This window comes from Dermacentor andersoni, chromosome 11 (assembly GCF_023375885.2).
Source record: "Dermacentor andersoni chromosome 11, qqDerAnde1_hic_scaffold, whole genome shotgun sequence".
In the NCBI taxonomy this organism is placed as follows: Eukaryota; Metazoa; Arthropoda; class Arachnida; order Ixodida; family Ixodidae; genus Dermacentor; species Dermacentor andersoni.
In genome coordinates, this window is record NC_092824.1 from 71,296,561 (window position 1) to 71,317,186 (window position 20,626).

General features: G+C 45.2%; 1 protein-coding gene across 1 annotated transcript; it reads right to left on the minus strand.

Moving 5' to 3' along the window:
- Positions 1–9,389: 9,389 nt before the first annotated feature.
- LOC129381653 (uncharacterized) lies at positions 9,390–18,365 on the minus strand. The gene is made up of 4 exons (XM_055064680.2): positions 18,144–18,365; positions 17,335–17,411; positions 14,688–14,814; positions 9,390–11,421 (listed from the first exon to the last, which is right to left on the minus strand). Exons 1-4 carry the CDS (start codon positions 18,263–18,265, stop codon positions 10,752–10,754), a joined length of 996 nt encoding a protein of 331 aa, XP_054920655.2. The 5' UTR covers positions 18,266–18,365; the 3' UTR covers positions 9,390–10,751.
- Positions 18,366–20,626: the final 2,261 nt, after the last annotated feature.

The window sequence follows — 20,626 nt, forward strand, 5'->3', positions numbered from 1 at the left end:
TGGGCAGAAATTCTTGCTCGTGTAAGTGCTCGTGCAAGCGCAGGAGGTATACAAACTTCCATTGTGTCATGTAAATGGTTGGGGCACAAAATATTCCTCCGCCGCAAGCGCGAATGTATTTTCAGAACAAATCGAGGAAAGTTAAGACGTCTGTCGATTCCGAGCTTGCTCTACATCGTGGAAGCTTCAGTGTGCTCTTTGTATTTACTGTAGCTGTGCCAGTTTAAAATACATTACACTGACCATCACGAGGCTTAATGAAGTAAATTATGTCTGTTTTTATTCCGTAAGCAAGAGTGAAAAGTCTCGCCAACAGGGCAATTGGAGCGCAACGTCGCATGCAGCCTCTCAAAAGGACCCACAGTCTACAGACGCATTTCACTCACGTCATATATACAGCCCTGAGGTGCTCATTAGGTGATACAAGCGCAGGTAAGTTATTGATTTCTTCAAGAAAACCGACAGGTGGGCTAGTTGTTACGGCATAACTTCAGACTAGGCGCAAAAAGGTACGTCATCATCATCATCATCATCATCATCATCATCATCAGCCTGGTTACGCCCACTGCAGGGCAAAGGCCTCTCCCATACTTCTCCAACCAGCCCGGTCATGTACTAATTGTGGCCATGGCGTCCCTGCAAACTTCTTGATCTCATCCGCCCACCTAACTTTCTGCCGTCCCCGGCTACGCTTCCCTTCCCTTGGAATTCAGTCCGTAACCCTTAATGACCATCGGTTATCTTCCCTCCTCATTACATGTCCTGCCCATGCCCATTTCTTTTTCTTGATTTCAACCAAGATGTCATTAACTCGCGTTTGTTCCCTCACCCAATCTGCTCTTTTCTCATCCCTTAACGTTACACCCATCATTCTTCTTTCGATAGCTTGTTGCGTCGTCCTACGTAGGACAACAGAAGTGAAGCATTGTGTCTTTGTTCACTTCTGTTGTCCTACGTGCCTTCCTGCGCGTTGCCTCCGGTAATATATTTCTTGCTGCTAACAGATACCGGTTATATATTTGGTTTTCCATACCTTTCCGAAGCGACACACGTGATAGTGTGTAGCCTTCGTAGAGCAATGTGTTCACCTAATGCTAAACGGAAGGCAATTTATTTCCGTGTTTAGTGTATTCAATGCTTTCTAATTACATCTGTCAATAAACAATAATATGAAGTGCTAGCATAGCTGGACATTCTTCACGTAATTACGTTTTCTCATAAGGTAAAATTTTAATTCTATTTACGCAACATGTTTCCCACTGCATGACACTGTCTAGCAAATAGTGTTATTTATGCAATATCTTACTCAAAAAAGGAATGATAACAGTGTTTCTACATGGTTACCACAATGTTGATGCTTGCTAAGCGTGTTAAACATTGTTTATACATACCTAGGTTAAAAAATTTTTGGTTGTCAAGGAAAAACGCACCCCAGCCAAAGTTGCTATTACGATGTCATGGCCGAATCAACAAAGATATATATTGCGATAAACCTTCGCTTTCCAAACTTTCGCCAGCTTGCTCTTCAGCCTGCCACTGTGTCAACTACTCTAGGACTTACCTTTCTGATTCGATAATATTTTCCGTGCTTGGGTATCGACGAAGTATGCTCAGTGCTTTGTAGTGTTTCTTTCGCGTCTTGCTGCATTCCTAATTCCTCCAGGTGACCGGCCTTTTGCGAGTATTGTATTTCGTTTACGTAACGATAAATTTTAACAGGAAAGTGTTAACGGCGCCGTACGTGACGAAAAATCAGGTGTCCGCTTCGGTGTCCTGCTCCGGCGTCCCCATGAGCGAAAATTCTCGTAAGTTATAGAGCATCGCACGCGTAATGTAAAGACGTGAGATTCTTCCCCGCCTGTGGCCAAGTTGTTTCTTCATCCGCTTTCAATTCCAGTAATTTAGCATTTCCTTAATTAAATTGGTAAGCAGAAGTTTCTTTCAAAGATTCTGGGCATGTGCGCATGTTGGCCAGCAACGGGTGCTTCTCATTCCGTTGTCCCTTTTCTTCCTTGTCACAACATGCTGAAATGTTCTGCTGTCGGCACCGAATGGGACGCAAACGGCGGAGTGCGTTTCTGAAGTGGAACACAAAAGTTTGTTGTGCACCGTCTGCCAGTCATCAGCATTAGGAGCCGAACACGTCCGGTTTGACCTCGCCGGTCGATGACGCTGGAACTTCACTGCGACATTTCCTTCTCTATTTCGTTTCCCTTTACTTTAAAAGTGAGAAAACCGAAATACGAAGTAAGCTGATGTGAAAATATAGCAGTTTAAAGCGAGCATCGCCGCACAGTGCGCTAAGACAAGCCGACGGCGCCCACATTTTTTTCAGTTGTGGTTCAGACCCGGGCTCCGCTGTTCACCTTTCGTTTGGCACAGATGGTGCATCTGCAACTAAAGCAATGCGAGAGAACGCAGCTACCTTCCACCTGGATAAGAGGTTTGTCTTTTACTATCGACTAAGGCTCCGCTAAGATACGAGTAAGTCGTCGGTATTTTCACCTTGCATTGACGGTGAGGAACACAGTAGAAAGAACCGGGAGTCACGGAACCAATCCTTTATTGAGCGAAACTGTGCCCACAAAACAAGTTTCGCTCGGCCTGAGCGACAGCACCCAGCACATGCGTCGATCCCCGGAAAACACATCTGCCACTCACACACATCGGTTATGCATCAATGTTTATTCGAAGATTCTAGCGTTATCGCATGAGCTCAAGCGCCTTAAAGAATGTAGAACAGCACGTTAAAGAACCCCAAATGGTCGAAATTTCCGGATTCCTCCACTACGGCGTGCCTCATAATAAGAAAGTGGTTTTGGCACGTAAAACCCAATAATTTAAAGAATGTAGAACACTACGCTCGCCATGAATGTAGTCTGATTACACAAGGTTCCACTACAACACAGACAGCAGACGAAATCAGTGAGGATGACCTAGAAGGTTTTGATACATGCAAGCGCGTCATGCACCGAGCGATAACTTAACAGTTGTTAGGCGGTGAAGCGCGTCAATATCAATGCGCCCAACTTAAAAAGTATTGTGCCCCGGCTACGAGCGTCAAACGAGAGGTAAAACTAGAAAACATGTAGCAAAGAAAATGAACAAAGCAACGAAATCAGAGTTGTTTAGTTATGGTAGAACCAGGCTTACAGGCATGAGCGGAGCCGCTGTGATTGCGTGGCAGCCGGCATTACATGAAATTAGCGTGGGCATAGCTAGTGAATTTCCATGTAGAGGCCGAAATAACGTAGCTTTTCACTCAATCCACGTCGGATTAAAGGGGTGCAAGCCCATACATATTCACCGACCTGGTATTCGACAAAGCTTCATCGAAGATTAACGTGGTCTGGCCGTCCGTGGCTCGTGCTTGAAGCTTAGGCAAGCAAGTTGTAATCCTGCGATGCAATGGTGTCTTGACACATCTTGTGTTCGACGTACGTGCACATTACACTCACATTTGTCAGGTGACCTCCAGCTGCTCGGATTTGGAGGTCTCGGCATCCAGTCCTAATTATCATTGACAGCGCGGTTAAGGATTCATTCGTGACGGAGTGATCGGGCCCTGTGTGCACTAAAGCTTCGACTGCGTTGCGAGAACGTCGATTTTGGTGGTTCATGGTCTTAGCTTACACTTATTTCAAGGCGTCTGAAGGTGACTCCATGGCACTGTCCCACTGTTTCTTGGCGTCATCAGGTATCAGCTATCAGGCAGCTTGTTTAACAGGGATAAGCGGGCTAGTTGGTGGTCGTTAATGGAATGCATCATGTAACCGCACTGAAAAGCAAGGGACAAGGAAGGAACACACAAGACAGGCGCGGAACTTCAACTAAGATTTACTACGGGAAATCTCACATTTATACAGGTATCGTAATCACCCTTGCCAATCATCGGACAGCCATCACTCGACGTTGGCATGCGGGCGTGAGTGCCGCAAATTTGCTTGTAAATATTTGTATTCTTTATCACTCAATGATACTGAAGAACTGCTTACGCAGCTGCCAGATTGCATTTTTATACAGTAAGCTTCGTATATTTCACGGCTCAGTTGTGACGCAAACATCTTCAAGACTTTAGTGTCGCGGAACCTGGGCGTGCAATTACTACAGTGGCGACAATGGTCAGCCAGTTTTCCACCCCCCGCCAATCCTTCAACTCCTGCGCGGTGCTCCTGCAGTCTGACGTTTAGGCACCGTCCTGTCTGCCCTATGTAGCTATTGCCACAGGAGAGAGGTATCTGGTACACTACCCCTACTCTGCATGGGACGAACCTGTCGACGTGCTTGATATCACATTCATTTCTTTGGTTCTTACCCTGCACCATCTTGCACATGCCCGCCAGTTTCTTGGGCGCCGGGAAAACCACCGGTACTTCACATTTTGCAGCCACCTTTTTGAGACGGTGGGAGATTTGGTGGTAGTACGGGATGGCAACAGGTCTACGACGTTGTGGCTCTACGCTTGGGCGGAGCTCTGATGGGCCCTGCGCTTCCTTGGCAAGGGTTTCTAGCACCGAGGTGACCATATTATGCTGAAATCCTGCGCTGTGCAGTCTTTGCAACTGTAGGAACACGCTATGTTGCATTTCATGCTGGCAGGACTTATCAAGAGCAGCACGCAGGCAGTTTTTTGCGATTCCCCTTTTTACAAGCTTCGAATGAGCTGACTGGTAGTTTAAAATACCTTTTTTTTGATCGAGGCTGATACCTCCGAGCACGCATGGGTTCCAGCAATAATAATGAAAATGTCCAGGAACTGCAGGCATCCATGTGTAGGCAACTCACAGGTGAAATTCAACCCAAACGCGTATTCTCGGAAAATTGCAAGAACACGCTCTACTGCAGCTGAACCGCCTCCCTCCCCAACCCCTTTCAAGAAAATGGCATAATCGTCAACATATCTAAAAATCTTAGCCGAGTAGGCTGTGTCAATGCGTTCAGCAATTCGCTTGTCACAATATGATAAAAATATGTCACTTAATAAAGGGGCAATACATGAACCAATGCACACTCCACGCTTTTGGACGTAGTTCTTTCCTTCGAAATTAACGATGGTCGATGCCAAATAAAAATGCAGAATTTCTAAAAAGTGGTCCACACTTACACCACATGCGTTCTGAAAGGCCACAGGGCCGTAGTCATCAATGGATTCTCTAATGGCGCATAGCAAAATATCTTGTGGAATGGAATAAAATAGGTCAGTGACATCAATGGAAAACGAAAACAGCGGTTCCCTCGAGCCTTCATGGTCATGAAGAAATGCGATAAGCTCCTCAGAATTCTTTATCATGAACGGGTCCTCAAATCTGAGTAAGCGCAAGTGTTTCTGCAGAAACTTAGAGACCGTCCTCTACCACGTGTCACGTTCCGAAACGATGGCTCGGAAAGGAATGCCTTCTTTATGTGTTTTCGCGGAGAAGAAAATACTAAGTGCTCCGCTCTTCGCACCCTTGATACCCAAACCAAGATTTTTCAGGTTACATCTATCACAGAGACCCAACGCTAGCTTTTTTAGCTTAGCGGCAGTGCAGGTCTTAATAGAAAAATTTTTTGCGACAGCTTCCCTCGCTTTCTGCCGAAATAAAGAATTCGGTAAAACCGTAAAGCTACCTTCTTTATCAGAAATCATTAAAGCCAGATCATTCTGCTTGAGGTACTCGACAGTTCGCTTAACATCTCGCTGCTGGTCCTGCTTGGACCGCTTCACTGCTAGTGAGTTTACCCCTTCTGAAATACATAGGCCTTTTTCATCCTCAGGCGCGCGTCTTGCAATGTTCTTGACAATAGATATGAGCTCGACCGGGGAATCTTTGGGTTGAATACAGAACTTAGGCCCTTTAGATAAGACCGAATCAACACTTTTTGGCACATCGCAGTGTCCAATATAGGTAACCTTTCCTGGAGACACATCTACCTTTTTTCGAAACTTTGCCCAATCGAGGAGCGCTGGAAGGCACAGGGACCACAGCAGTTCGGTAAAATGGTTACATTCGCGAGAGTACCTTCTGTACAAGGCTTCAATGTTCTGGATTCCCTCCACTTGAGACGCTGCGAGCACCCGCAGGCATCCTTGAATATGTCGCACTTGCCTCCATAGTTCAGACCTGAGTATCTTCATCTTCCTGGTAGAATGCCTTTTTGAGGGAGTGCACGGGTAGAAGAGGAGAACAATTTCCGGAAGGACGAGCCGATGGTTCAGGGCGAAGGCACACACACGCGCACGACAACCGATGATGGCCGCTAAACTAACGAGGGTAGCACTCGAATTCACACATAGAAAGGCAGGGAGAACAGGGCCCATTGAACTAGAAAGTAGAATATTTAACAGGGATAAGCGGGCTAGTTGGTGGTCGTTAATGGAATGCATCATGTAACCGCACTGAAAAACAAGGGACAAGGAAGGAACACACAAGACAGGGGCGGAACTTCAATTAAGATTTACTACGGGAAATCTCACATTTATACAGGTATCGTAATCACCCTTGCCAATCATCGGACAGCCATCACTCGACGTTGGCATGCGGGCGTGAGTGCCGCAAATTAGCTTGTAAATATTTGTATTCTTTATCACTCAATGATACTGAAGAACTGCTTACGCAGCTGCCAGATTGCATTTTTATACAGTAAGCTTCGTATATTTCACGGCTCAGTTGTGACGCAAACATCTTCAAGACTTTAGTGTCGCGGAACCTGGGCGTGCAATTACTACAGTGGCGACAATGGTCAGCCAGTTTTCCACCCCCCGCCAATCCTTCAACTCCTGCGCGGTGCTCCTGCAGTCTGACGTTTAGGCACCGTCCTGTCTGCCCTATGTAGCTATTGCCACAGGAGAGAGGTATCTGGTACACTACCCCTACTCTGCATGGGACGAACCTGTCGACGTGCTTGATATCACATTCATTTCTTTGGTTCTTACCCTGCACCATCTTGCACATGCCCGCCAGTTTCTTGGGCGCCGGGAAAACCACCGGTACTTCACATTTTGCAGCCACCTTTTTGAGACGGTGGGAGATTTGGTGGTAGTACGGGATGGCAACAGGTCTACGACGTTGTGGCTCTACGCTTGGGCGGAGCTCTGATGGGCCCTGCGCTTCCTTGGCAAGGGTTTCTATCACCGAGGTGACCATATCATGCTGAAATCCTGCGCTGTGCAGTCTTTGCAACTGTAGGAACACGCTATGTTGTATTTCATGCTGGCAGGACTTATCAGGAGCAGCACGCAGGCAGTTTTTTGCGATTCCCCTTTTTACAAGCTTCGAATGAGCTGACTGGTAGTCGCGCTTTTACAAGACTTAACGAGTCTGTGAATATTATTACTCTGTCAAGTTTTATTTCTTCATATGTTTTACTGCAGACAGTACAGCATAAGCTTCTGCAGTGAAGATACTTACTTGTTAAGGGGTTCAATACGTCAGATTTAGAAAAAGAAGGACCAACAGCAGCATAAGATACGCCAGCGTGCGATTTTTACGCGTCTGTGTAGAATTCGGAGCAGCAGTACTTCGATTGAAGTTCGCGGAAATGCATAGCGATTTCAAAGTCAGGAGCCTGCTTTGTGACCTCTGCAAAGGATACATCACAGTTTATCACCTGCCACTCCCCGGTCGGTAATAGCTGAGCTGGAGGAATTAGGCGATGTTCGAAAATTGGGACATCCATTTCTTCCCTGATCTCTTACACGCAGTGACAAAGGTACTCTCATAGAGAGTCTATTACGAAAAAGTGTTTCACGCGCCAAGTCATTAGCGGTTGTGAAACACGGATGCTCCTTAGTAGAGTGAACTTTGAGAGGATAGGTGAAGCTGATGTATGTTTTCTGAAAACGGAGTGACCAATCATCTGACTTGACGTATAGACTTTCAACAGGGCTTGTTCTAAATGCGCCAGTGGCCAGGCCGATGCCCAGATGGTGAACGGGGTCTAACATCTTTAGCGCGTCCGGGGCGACAGAGCGCTGTACTAGGGCACCATAGTCCATTCGTGATGGAACTAGGCTCCTGTAAAGATTCAAAAAGCACTTCCTGTCGCTACCCCATGTTGTGTAGGATAGGATTTTAAGCAAGTTCATTGTTTTTAGATGTTTTGCTGTAAAACAATTCATGTGTGAAATGAAAGTGAGCCTGGAGTCAAGTATAAAACCTAGAAATTTGTGTTCTTCGCTAAGAGGAATTGGTTTTCCGTCCAGTCCTAGAAAAGGATCTGGGACCAGGCGTCTCCGTCTTGTGAAGAGAACACACGAACATTTGGGGGGGGGGGGGGTCATTTTAAATCCATTTTGGCCTGCCCACTCGGACACTTTGTTTAGGCCCTGCTGTACCTGTCTCTCACACAACGCCACGTTGCAGGATTTGAAACGAATTTGTACATCGTCTGCGTAGACGGAATAAATAATAGCTAGTGGTAATTATGCATGAATCGTGTTCATATTTACGAGAAAGAGCGTGCAGCTGAGTACGCGCCACTGGGGTACCCCAGTTTCCTGTATGAATGTACGCGACAGTGCATGACCTATTTTCACCCGAAATGTACGTTTCTCTTGATAGTTCTCTGTAATATTTAACACACTGTCGCGGATGCCCAGCACCGGAAGGTTGCGTAGGATTCCGTACTGCCAAGTTGTGTTGTACGCTTTTTTCATATCAAGAAATACAGATAACAAGGATTGTTTGTGCTCGAAGGCATCGCGAATGCTTGCTTCGATGCTCACGAGATGGTCGGTTGTAGATCGCCCTTCCCTAAAACCGCATTGAAATGGGTCAAGCACTTTGCTGGACTCTAGGAAATGTACTAGAAGGCGATTGATCATTCTTTTTCAAGAAACTTACCAAGGCAGCTCGTATGCGCTGTACGACGGTAGCTAGTCAGCAATGAAGTATCTTTACCATGCTTAAAAACAGGGATTACAATAGCTCCTTTCCACTCAGACGGGAGATAACCAGCAGCCCAGATAGTATTGAAAAAATGTGAGCAGCGTGATTTGTGTGTCGGAGTGCAGGTGCTTAAGAATATCGTACATGATTCTATCGGGGCCCGGTGCAGAGCTCAGTCATCCCGATAAGGAAGCTTTAAGTTCAGCCATGGTAAAAGGACGGTTGTAAGGATCGTTTGGGATACATTTTCGAATCAGTGGTTTAAGTTCTTGTATTGCTTTATGTTTAAGAAAGTTCTCCGAATAGTCAGTGGAGCTAGACACTTGCTCGAAGTTTTCACCGAGAGCGTCGGCCTGGTCTTGTCTGGGCCACGATCTTCCTAATCTTCTGGGGAAGAGATCCGTACTCAGTCGGTAGTCGTAACCTGCGGCTAGCTCCCTTGTCCATAACGATGTTCACGTTATTTTTATAGCTGGTAGGGTTTATTCGGTTTCCATGAAGCACCTATACGAGATGTCACGTTGTAGTGACTGTGAACAACGCAGTCAGAACAACCGTGAGTCATGAAAGACTATTGGGCGATCCGGAATCAATTAAACAAGTTAAATTCGGGCAGAAAGGTAGTGCCGGGCACGTGAATTGATAGTTGAACAAATTATTTGCGAATAACGACTATCCGCCGGTCTCATTTTTTTCGTAGAATATTCCGGCGTTATCATTGGCGCTCGCGTGTCTTCCAAAATGCACAACTGTATTCACGTTGCACGTGCAACTTGATCACAAAAGGCTCGGCTATTTTGAGAATGTGCTGAAACATGCTGGTGCCTCATGTCTTGAGCTGTAACTTAACATTTGTTATTCGGTGAAACGCGTTCAGTCGAAAAAGATATAGAAGTATGCATGTCAGTAACATAACTAACAACTGTATCTAAATCGTCCTGTTATTGCCCGTAGGGATACGTTTGTCACATCAGGATAAAAAATTCCACTGCTGTAGTTATAGTGGAGCACAAGTCAATAGAGACGACTTCCGAGTGACTAAGAAACTGCACTTAAAAACTGACAAAGGTTCTACTTCAATACAACAATAATTAAAATGTTCGCAGTGGAAGAACATTTGAGTCTAATACAGTCTCACTGTGGTGATCAGCATGACAAAGAAAAATCTTCGGTATGAATACAAGAGCCAAATAGGTAACCAAGACGTTACGTGCATTCAACAATTTCTATGGGAAATAAATTTTCCCGTGCCTGTGTATATATGTTGTAAAAGCTGTCTTTGTAACGCAGCAAGGCCTAAAGGCCTACGTTCTTGCGAGAGACTAGTTTTTAGTTGACAAAACTATAGTGCCTCCTTTTTAAAGGGTTCCTCTTGTGAGGTACTCCCATCTATACAAACTGCAGAATCATTCAAAGCATGCTTAACTAAAGCTTGATTACTAATACACTGTCAAAGCGCGTGCACAAAACTAAACGAGGTGTCAAAGATCTCGTGCGAACATTCAACCTTGTAGTTGCACAAACACAAAGTTGCAGCCCATCGTGGTTTGTGTAGAAATGAGTTTGCTGAAGCTACGGTGGCGAACAAGATAGTTTTGCAAACAGTGAGCTCTGGCCAGGAGCTGGAGTATACTTCGACATTGAAGCATCCCAAATTCTGGTGTAGACGACGTTTTGTCACGTAATTTCAAAAAATCAAGCGGCATCCTTTACGGCTTGCATTTCACTCAGCTCTTCTAAAAGTCGAAAGCAGCCCATCTCTCGACACGATGCATTCAGTTAGTTTCTCGCCCCTGTGGTAGAATGTCAGCGTTATTTTCCTGCACGGCTTCGGGGTCACGTTCCTATTCAATACCCGTGGGTGATTTACTTACTTGCGCACTAGTCGCACTGTTTTAACTGCCCACCCGCATGCGTCACGAGATGTGCAACAAGTTGAGATGCATCTTCAAACAAATCTCCACACAATTCGCACCTACTGTCATGGCAGAGATGTGCGTCGAGGTTTTCTTGCTTTGCGAACCCAAATCCGGACTGCTTGCACTCATACGGAATTTTGCCTACATGACAACTTTGGCGGTGTCTTCGGAGATGTGAGTTGCGCTTAAAACAGGCATTACATATGTCGCAAACCAAAGGTCTGTCGTTACTGTGTGATACGATATGACTATTAAGTTCCCATGTGCTTTTGAATGGTTTAGTACATATTTGGCAGATATGTGGCTTCACGCCTGTGTGAATCCGTTGATGTTTACGGATATTTGTCTTGTACCGGAAGTATTTCTCACATATTTCGCATTTGTAGGGTTTCTCGCGTGTATGCACGCGGTAATGGGCAGTTAAACTACTAGCTCTGCTTAACAATTTACCACATATTTCGCATTCGTGGCTCGACTTCTTGACAGACAATCGATCACGCGTTCTGAACACGGGGCCTGTACCACCGATGTGTTCGGTGGATTGCCCGTGTGAGGTGTCCCGTCTGCTTGAAACCTTTCCTCTGACACCGCCGGACAGTTGCTGACCTCTTTCTCCGGTTCCAGTAGCATTCCTGCAAGTATATGGACAAATTAGCTCAAAATTGCCGACTCTTCTTATGGGACGACAAAAACAGAGTTTGACCCATTTAGAGTTTGACAAACTAAATCTCACCCTAATAGTATAGTGCCTCGCTCAATCTCAGCGCCGAGTTGCTGCATTGGTATTTAGCGCTCCACTTGGGCTCTAGATTGGCAGAAATTGAACATTGGTGCTTTTGGTGGCCTGTCATGCTAAACAGCAAATTAAGGAGTTTCCTCGTTCGAGATGCAAGCATAATAGAAGCTCTGCATCATCTAACACATCATGTATACCCTACATGAAACAGGCACATTAAAGTAGAAATATGTGTCAGTGATGGTAAGTAAAAGTAGCCGGTCTGTGTATTAAAAATGTAACTCCGTCTTCAACACGCTCGCAAGGATTATTCAGGCAAAAGTTTAGAAACGTGCCCTCCTAAGTGAGACATTTGGCATTGAGAAATTCTGTTTTGTGTCTGCTAAAATACGTCTGCATACTATGGTGCAGCTGTTAATGACTCGCTCCTGCAGCCAGCATCGACGGCGTAACCGAGCCAACGAGCACAGCAGCGAAAGATGAAAGAGCGAACGCGGAGCGACAGAAGACACGAGCATTGAACGGCCGAGAGGCGGAGACCAATGCGAGCTGTCCCTTCAGTGATATGAGTGCGGAAAACTGGTTTCATGGGGACCCGCCCGAGCGCTCGTTTCGTATCTGGCCTAAGCCAGAGGGCTCATTTCGTGCTATGATCAGCTCGCGTCGGCTCTCGCTCCGGCTTGATTGGTTTGCGTGGTTCGGTTGCCTTGGTTTGCGGTTGCTTTCCAATCTGGATTTTATGGGTGACGCGAATTGTGTAGGATTTTGTGGAAGCAAGCTGCACCGGCTATTACGCTGGATCCTTCAATCAGTCATTTTAAAAAGCCGTCGCGCTTGACCTCTGCTACGTGTCTGTCTTAAAATATTTGCCGCAATATATCACGAAATGAATACGTACACAGCTGCTCTCAAATTACGCATTATAGTCTATCCTAATGGTCTGTAAATTGTATGCTAGGAAGAGTAAAAAATTTCGCCAGCATGTAACACTATTAACACCTTTAGACGAAATCCTGCTGCACGCGTGTTAATGTCTAAAGTTGTACGATCTGACGGGTCAGACATAGTGAGCCGCAGTACGAAGTAAACGTTTGGCTCTCCTCAGACCTCCTCAACGCCACATGCGAGAACCTAATGCAATAACTAAAAGTAATTTCGTTCCTGTTTTCATTGGCTCTTTTTTTTCTGTCGCTCTTACATTCGCTCATTCGTTCGTTCGATGTTTCTTCCCTTCGTTCATATTCAGCCATTATATCCCTGTTTGCTTACGGAGGTATGAGACATTCCTGATGATATTTTTCTCTCACTGCACTACAGCCGCATTTTCCAGGGATAATCGATTGCAATTAGCCACTTGAGGCTCTCGCTTTACGAAATAGAAATGGCCTAAATGTGAACTATTCGCTTTATTTCGGACATGGACTGGCCGTCCGTCGGACATCAGACGACTTAACACAAGTCCCACATATCGAATAAGAAAAAATAGTACCGCGTTGAAGTTTTCCTGCAGTGTTTGTATGATGTCATTTAACATTTGACTCGCATTTGAAATGCACGCCTTATCTATACCCCCATGCGCAACAAGCACAGATACAAGAAGCGCTTTCGTGTTTTCATTTACAATGAATGAAGTATGCCGCCGAAGAAGTTAGTATTTTTTTCTCTCGGTAGGATAATGAACGCTGCAGGCGTCGAGTTAAAGCATTGCTAGTACGACATCTTTTCAACCGTTAAGTGAAGAAAAATACAACGGGCAGTAGACCAGAGACAACGCGTGCAGCGTGTGTCTTTTTTACAATCTGAACTTAGTTTGAAATGTCTACGCTAAGCACCAATGAACATTGGTCGTTATTCTAGCGGTAATGTGCTTTTATTGTACACTTTTATTTATTCTTGTAGCGGTTGTATACATGACTCATGCAATGTAACAGTTTGGTTCGTGTCGTGTGGTGTTACCTTGAGGTCATTTCTAATCATGCCAGCGTTGCCGGCATCAAGACCGGATTATTTCATGAAGAAATTAGAACAATCAAACAATCAAATTTCGTTCGATAGGGCCAGGTAAATTCCGGCAAATGTACCCATGATACCTTTCTTTTAGGTTTGCAAGTGCCAAAAATTATGAAATCGCTACGCTTAGAAACAATAGAAGCTTGCAATTTCCGGAGTTAACTACACGGAAAAAAATATGTATCGCAGTTCTATTAGCTGCATCTCTTGGAGCATCGCAAGCGGACAACTTTATATTCATTTGCAATTTGCTTGAAATCGATACAATGTGTCCGAGCACAGGCGAATGATCTACCCATAAAAGAAGGAATTTCACAGCGCTGTGTAATACATCAATTTCGAGCACTTTAAATGTGTTATTTGGTGCAGTTGATTGAATCGTCGTGGTGTTTTTATTTCTGAATTATAAAGAAGCAAGTTTGTTACTTGAGTTTCTCAACACCGTGTTAAGTATATGACGAATCTAAAATGCAACAGCTTCACTTACGATATTATCACATTTCTTTAAATGCCACAAGCTTCAATACTCATACAGTGTTTTGCTAAGCACATTCATTTCTCTCTTCGAATGTGCTTAGGTAGTAGATTCTGAGCTAAAGTTTTTGTTTACGCCGACAGAATATTCTCTAAACACCAGCTGATATTTGGCATTTAAGTCATCGGAACTTTTATCCCTCGCGCAAGTGCGTCAGTGCCAGTTTAAATCTTGCAGGAATTTTACAGGAAAACAGGAAAACCCTGTGTCATTTTATGAGCCTCGACTAGCATGAGCATCTTCCATTGCCAATCCTTACATATTCCATAATGGGGAGCAAACCTGCAAGTGTACCGCACATTGCGGCGCATTAACAGGATGGAAAATCGGGCCAGCTTGTGTAGCTTCGTGGTTGCGGCATGGGGCGTGCACAGTGCCGTGTGGTGTTCCCTCCTTCTTACTCTGACCATGCGTGGTCCCGCTGCTGCAACCATGAAGTATGTCAAGGCCAGCCGCGCCGACTGAACGCTCAAAACTGATGATGCGGTACCTGTTTCAGTCATCAGAGCTAGCCCTCTAAAGGAGAAATTACGGTGTAGGGGCATATTGTTACCCGGCTAGCCGATGCTGTTGTCTCTGAGTTGCATTTTATGGAATTTTTTTAAATGTGAACTAACGTGGCGCCGTCTTCAGAATTGACCGATACGTCCTCCATGCCAGCACGACTTGTACTTGGCCTCACGTTATCGATGCTCCTGATGGACCCCAGGTACTGGCAACGTGTGCTGCCATTGTCAGTGACACCTATAAGGCATAAAAGTATAGTAAAGGTGCTCATTCGCCGCAGTGCAAAGGCCATTCATGGAAAAGGATAGTTCATGCTTATGGTGCAAGGCAAGAAGCTTTTAGTGGTAGAGAAACTTTAGTGCGGTGCTTCCATACGCGGCGCTTTATCTATGTCTTGAATGCATGCAAGAACTTCGTGGCGATGGGGAAGGCGAGCACGATCAAGATTGTGTAGTGTAGGATTCTTCTGCAGATTATCACGTTTTATTTCAGCCCGTGGGCAGAACACGACAGTGCTCGAAGTTAAAGACGACATGTCGGCCTCTTGTGCGTTAAACCCTTGACCGAATATATTAGCTGTGTTATCCAGTAACATACACACTAGATGCCTCACGAAGTTCTTGCTTATTCTTCATCAATTACGAGCAGCAGACATAGCCCGACGCAGACGACGACAATGAAAAAGTGAGGACGCATTACTACCGAGGAATTTAAATTTTTGTTTGCCGTATGCCCTTAATTTATTGACCTTCTATGACACATATGCGCGTCATCGAACGGCGTACTCGACTTTCAGAAAGTGGTTCTTCGAACGCCATTTGGTGACATGTGTAAGTGAAGTCCATAAGCGCCGGCTGTAAGCACTGCAGGTTTACCAGCTCATTACGAGCACGGATGACCTCGGCAATGTTCCTGTGTAGTTCATCAATAGACTATATGAAAACTTTCAAAAAGATTGCTTAACGCGCATGTGAAAGAGTCGCATTGCAGACAGCAAATTATCTTGGAAAGAAACGCAGAAGTGGTAATTCATGGGACAATGTCGCTAAACTATGCAACGGAAAGCCTCAAAGCGCGTTAAGAATGTGGACTCTATGGATAGCGCTGCAAGTATTGTAGCTAGGTGCACATCTTCCCTTTAACGGCGCAGAAAGTGCGTGAAACTGAAAGGAAAACGTGAGAGACGTAAAAGGCGGAAATTGCGGCAGAACCCTCTTCAGGATGACCATCGATGCTACTGCAATTAGCATTAAAACTGCAGGGACACGCCGTATTTTGAATGCATCTTCATTTACGATATGAAGAGAGAGTGGGTGGGAGTTAGCTAAGAATGTTTACGGCATTACTACACCCACATGCCTTAGTCTACGCCTTCATACGTCACAGAAAACATTCAATGCGGATTCCCAACCACCGGACCTAAAGACATGAGTTTCATCTTCTATTTCAAATGAACTCCACTGTGATAGCATAGGCGTAAATTAAAGAACTGATTTTTATTGTCTGGCATTCTCAACTTTAGTTGTCGCGCCATTGAAGTCGCAACGTTAATCAGGCCTGCGAAAGAGGTTGTGCGGACACTGGCAGAACGAATAATGCTTGACGTATCTAAGGAAAGTTAATCACATGACCAAAAAGAACATTCAATTTGGAAGGCCGGTGTTTCAGTATGCCGTAGATTTTCTCGTTAACAATGAGCTACAATTTCGATGTTGTGGCACCCTCATTGGAAATCGTTGGGTAAAGTGATTGTTACACTGTCAATACGAAAAAATGTTTGTTTCAGATGCCCATAGTTGGGATATTCAACTATGGAATTTCGACGGAACGCAAACTATCCAAAAACTTTGTTTCTTCTTGTGTTGCATATTCATTAACTTTTTAAATTTGTTTATGCTGCGGCTGTGGCTTGGCTTGCTTGGTATAAAAGATCCAAGAGCTCCAATATAAACTGTTTTGGTGTGCCCAAAATTTTGCGCTGTAACTTTTGCATTCGGCCGCAGCGGGATATGTCTGCTGCTCGTAACATGCTATTTATGGGCAATTCTCACACCCTGCCTAAAACATAAGACCACCATTATGGCTCAAGTAAAGAGATCTGAAACGTCGCCCTAATTGCACATCACACGGCATTGGCACCAAAGCACTTGCCTTGTAGAGCAGCGTGATCGGTTTAAGGGAAAGATTATCCTTATGTTAGTAGGTCAAACCCACTGAGACTCTGCTTGGCAAATAAAATTGTACACCGATGGTCCAGCGCTGATTCCATTTACGAGTGAGTTAATCACTGCATGGAATATACAGTCTCGGCTTCTACCCTCATTTAGTGAAGCAACGAAGGGGGCTAGTTGGTGAACGTTCATGGTTATATTGCGCTTAGTGTTACACTGACGATATTGCGCTACGTCCGTCCACGTCCACGTCCTGTCCTTCACTTAATATCTTCAGTGTAAAACAAAGCGCGATATAACCATGAAAGTTCTACACTCATCATCTAGGCGCGCGCATTACAAGCCCACCGATACAAGAACAAATTCATTCAAAAACTTCTACTCCATAGGTTATGTATCAATTTGGATATATTCAGATAAGCACAAAATTCTTAGTGAGGACAGTTATAAGCTGGCTCATGCGGAAACCGTGTTGGCCGCGCTGGTAAAGTGCATCTTTATACGCAATAAATGTACCGCTACCGCGGTAACTGTAGGGGTTATCTGCCATATTTGTGGCGAGGGTGAGTGACAATCGCCTACGTACCGTCGACGTTGCAAGTCTCGTCGGTCATCGGTGTGTGCTGCGTGTTCCCCTGGTAACGCAAGGCATCGCCAGCATACCTACAATATATAAAGTATTTGTCAGACAGTTACAAGTTATCACAAAAAAAGAGGTGAAATTATGTTTCGTTTGTACCCGCGAGTTAGAGCTATAGCACGCCATCGCGTGTGTGGGGTGCAAGACTTGTACATTAATGAAAAATATTTTGTTCAATAAGTATACGTTCACTTCATGTTCTGAAAAAATGTTATCCTGAGCGCAGAAGAGCTGACTTTGCGCTGAACATGGCACGTTAATTGTTGTCGGGGTCGCAGGAGTAGAAGGAGACGAGGCGTCGTCACCGGGAGCAATGGCGCAAAGCAGGATGGTGCGGCCGCTGCGGAGCTCCGTGGCGAGGACGGGGAATGGCACCCTCCACCAAAATGTTTCGCGAACGAAGCAATAAAACTGGCGACTGTTTACAGAATATATTTACACGGGACAATGCAGCGCTCCCAGTTCAGCCGACAGCTCGAGAGCCAGAGGGCGTTCTTCCTCCTCTTTTCTCGAGTGATGGCGCCTACGCGCCTCGTTCAAACAATCAAAAACCATACACGTGTAGCAACATTTTCGCACCGCCCTTGCGTCGACGCGTCTTGATCTAAAAATGCCTCCAGTTTCAAAGCTGAAGCTGGCTGTCAAAAAGACCCGTTTTAGGTGGGAACAAATGTACAGATAATAAAGCCTATTATATGGGCCGTGTGTAAGGGTAACAGTATTCAATGAAAAAATTGGCAAGTGGGAAAGCTCACGTTATGTAGGCGCCCAAAGTAGATGAAGCGCCCTGGGTACCGTCACGCCTTGTACTTGGTGTTGCTTCGTCCTTCATGCTTAAGTCAAGAGGCGTACATTCGTCGCTGCTTTCTTCAGCCATGCCTGATGTTTCAATGTCCTATAACTGGCGTGTACTGTCGACAGCGCGTTATTGAATCACCGCGCATGCGCACTCGATGCCGAGAAAGAACGGAAGCTAAACAAACTTTTGTCACTTCGGGGTTTCGTGTAAAATGATATCGCATATATAAAAACAAAGCGAGACGTTTGAGTCCGCCACTTGCTTGACGCTAGTGTACAAATTTTTGAACGCCAACAGAGGCGTGCCGAGAACCCGTGCTTTCTATTCGCCAAATAATCCAACTGAACCTCACTTACTACGAAAAAAAGTACACGTATCGGATGATATTGCTACATTTCTTTCATGCTCCTCTCAAAGTGAAGTGTACATCTTGCTGGGAGGAAACTGTTGCTCGTGTAAGCGTGCGTGGACGCGTTGGAGGTATGCAAACTAAGTTAGCCCTAACTACCGCATGATTACCAGATCTATGGTGTTGCTGCTGAACACGAGGTCGCAGCATCGAATCCCGGCCATAGCGGCCGCATTAGGATGATGGGAAATGCGAAAACACCCGTTTACTTAGATTTAGGTGCACGTTAAGGAAGCCCAGGTAGTCTAATTTTCCGGAGACCTCCACTATGGCGTGCCTCGTAATCGGAAAGTGGTTTTAGCACGCAAAACCTCATCATTTTTTTTATTTCCAGGTGCTACGCTTCTGCTGACTGCTGTGGGATTCTCTGGCTCAGTTGAAATGAAGCAGGTATTTCTTATCGCCCAACGATTGGCACTCGCTTTGTTCTGTTGCCCACAAATTCCATTACTTATAAAAAACTGTTAACCTATAATTACCTATAAGTAAACTGTTAACTATATTTACGCAAGACTTTTCCCACTGCGTGACACTGACTAGCAAATACCTTTATTTATGCAATATCTTACTCGAAAAATAAATGATAACAGAGTTTCTACATGTTTGCCACAATGTTGATGATTGCTAAGCGTGTTAAACACAGTTTATACGAACCTAGCTGAAAAAATTATTTGTTATCAAGGTAAAACGCACCACACCCAAAGTTGCAGTTACGGTGACCTGCCCGAATTAACAAAAATATATATTGCAATAAACCTTCGCTTCAGAAACGTTCCCCAGCTTGCTCTTTAGCCTATGAATGTGTCGGCTACTCTACGACACACGTTTTTGATTAGATAAAATTTTCCGCGCTTGGGTATCGAGAGGTATGCGCCGTGTTTTGTTTTGTTTCTTTCGCGTCTTGCTGCACTCCTTATTCCCCTCGGTGACCGGTCTTTTGTGTCTATGGTATTTTGTTTACGGAAAGATAAAATTTAAGACGAAAGTTTTATGGACGCCCTACGTATGGCAGAAAATCAGATGTCGTCGTCCTGCGCGAACGTCCCCGTGAGCGAAAATTCTCGTGTGTTACCGAGCATCGCACGCGTAAAATTAACACGCAGGATAGATTCCCACCTGCGGCATGTTGCTTTTTCACCCACTTTAAGTTCCAGAAATAATCATTTTTTTATTTCAATTAGTGATGGAAAGTTTCTGGCAAAGATTCTGGCCGTGTGCGTATGTTTGCCAGCAAAAGTTGCCGTTCATTCCTTTTCCCCTTTTCTTCCTTGCCCAAATATGCTGAAATGTTCTGCTATCAGCACCGAATGAGACGTAAACAGCGGAGTGCTTTCGGAAGCGGAACACGAAAGTTTAGTGTGTAGCGTCTGCCAGTCATCAGCATCGAAAGGCGGGCACGTCTGGTTTGACCACACCGGTCGATGATGCTGGCCCTTGACTGCGACATTTTCTCCTCTATTTCGTTTGCCTTTCATTTCGATGCGAGAAAAGAAAAATGAAAGGAAGCAGATGCGGAAATATCGCAGTATAAGGCGAGCATCATCGCCCAGTGCAGCAAGACTAGCCGACGGCACCCACATTTCGTTCAGTTATGATTCAGACGCGGGCTCCGCTGTTCGCGTTTCGTTTGGCAGAGATGGAATATCTCCAACTAAAGCAGTGCGAGACAACACAGATTTCTTCCACCAGGATGAGAGGTTTCTCTTTCACTATCTACTAAGGTTTTGCTAAGATGCGAGTTAATCTTCGGTATGTTAACCTTGCAGTGACGGTGAGGAACACAGTAGAAAGAACCGGGAGTCACGAAACCAACTCTTTACTGAGCGTGTCTATCCTTTGTGTGGACTGATCTTGCGTTGGCGGCGGAGGACCCTCGGCACTGCAACGAGAAGCAACCGCACCTCCATGGGTTGCTGTGTTTAGTTTAGCGGATACGGACCACATATCGACCACCCAGTGTGCACTGGGTGCTGCAGTGAGAGGCAGTGCCTTGGCGACGGCGATCGAGAAAGTCGTCGGGGTCTCCGCCG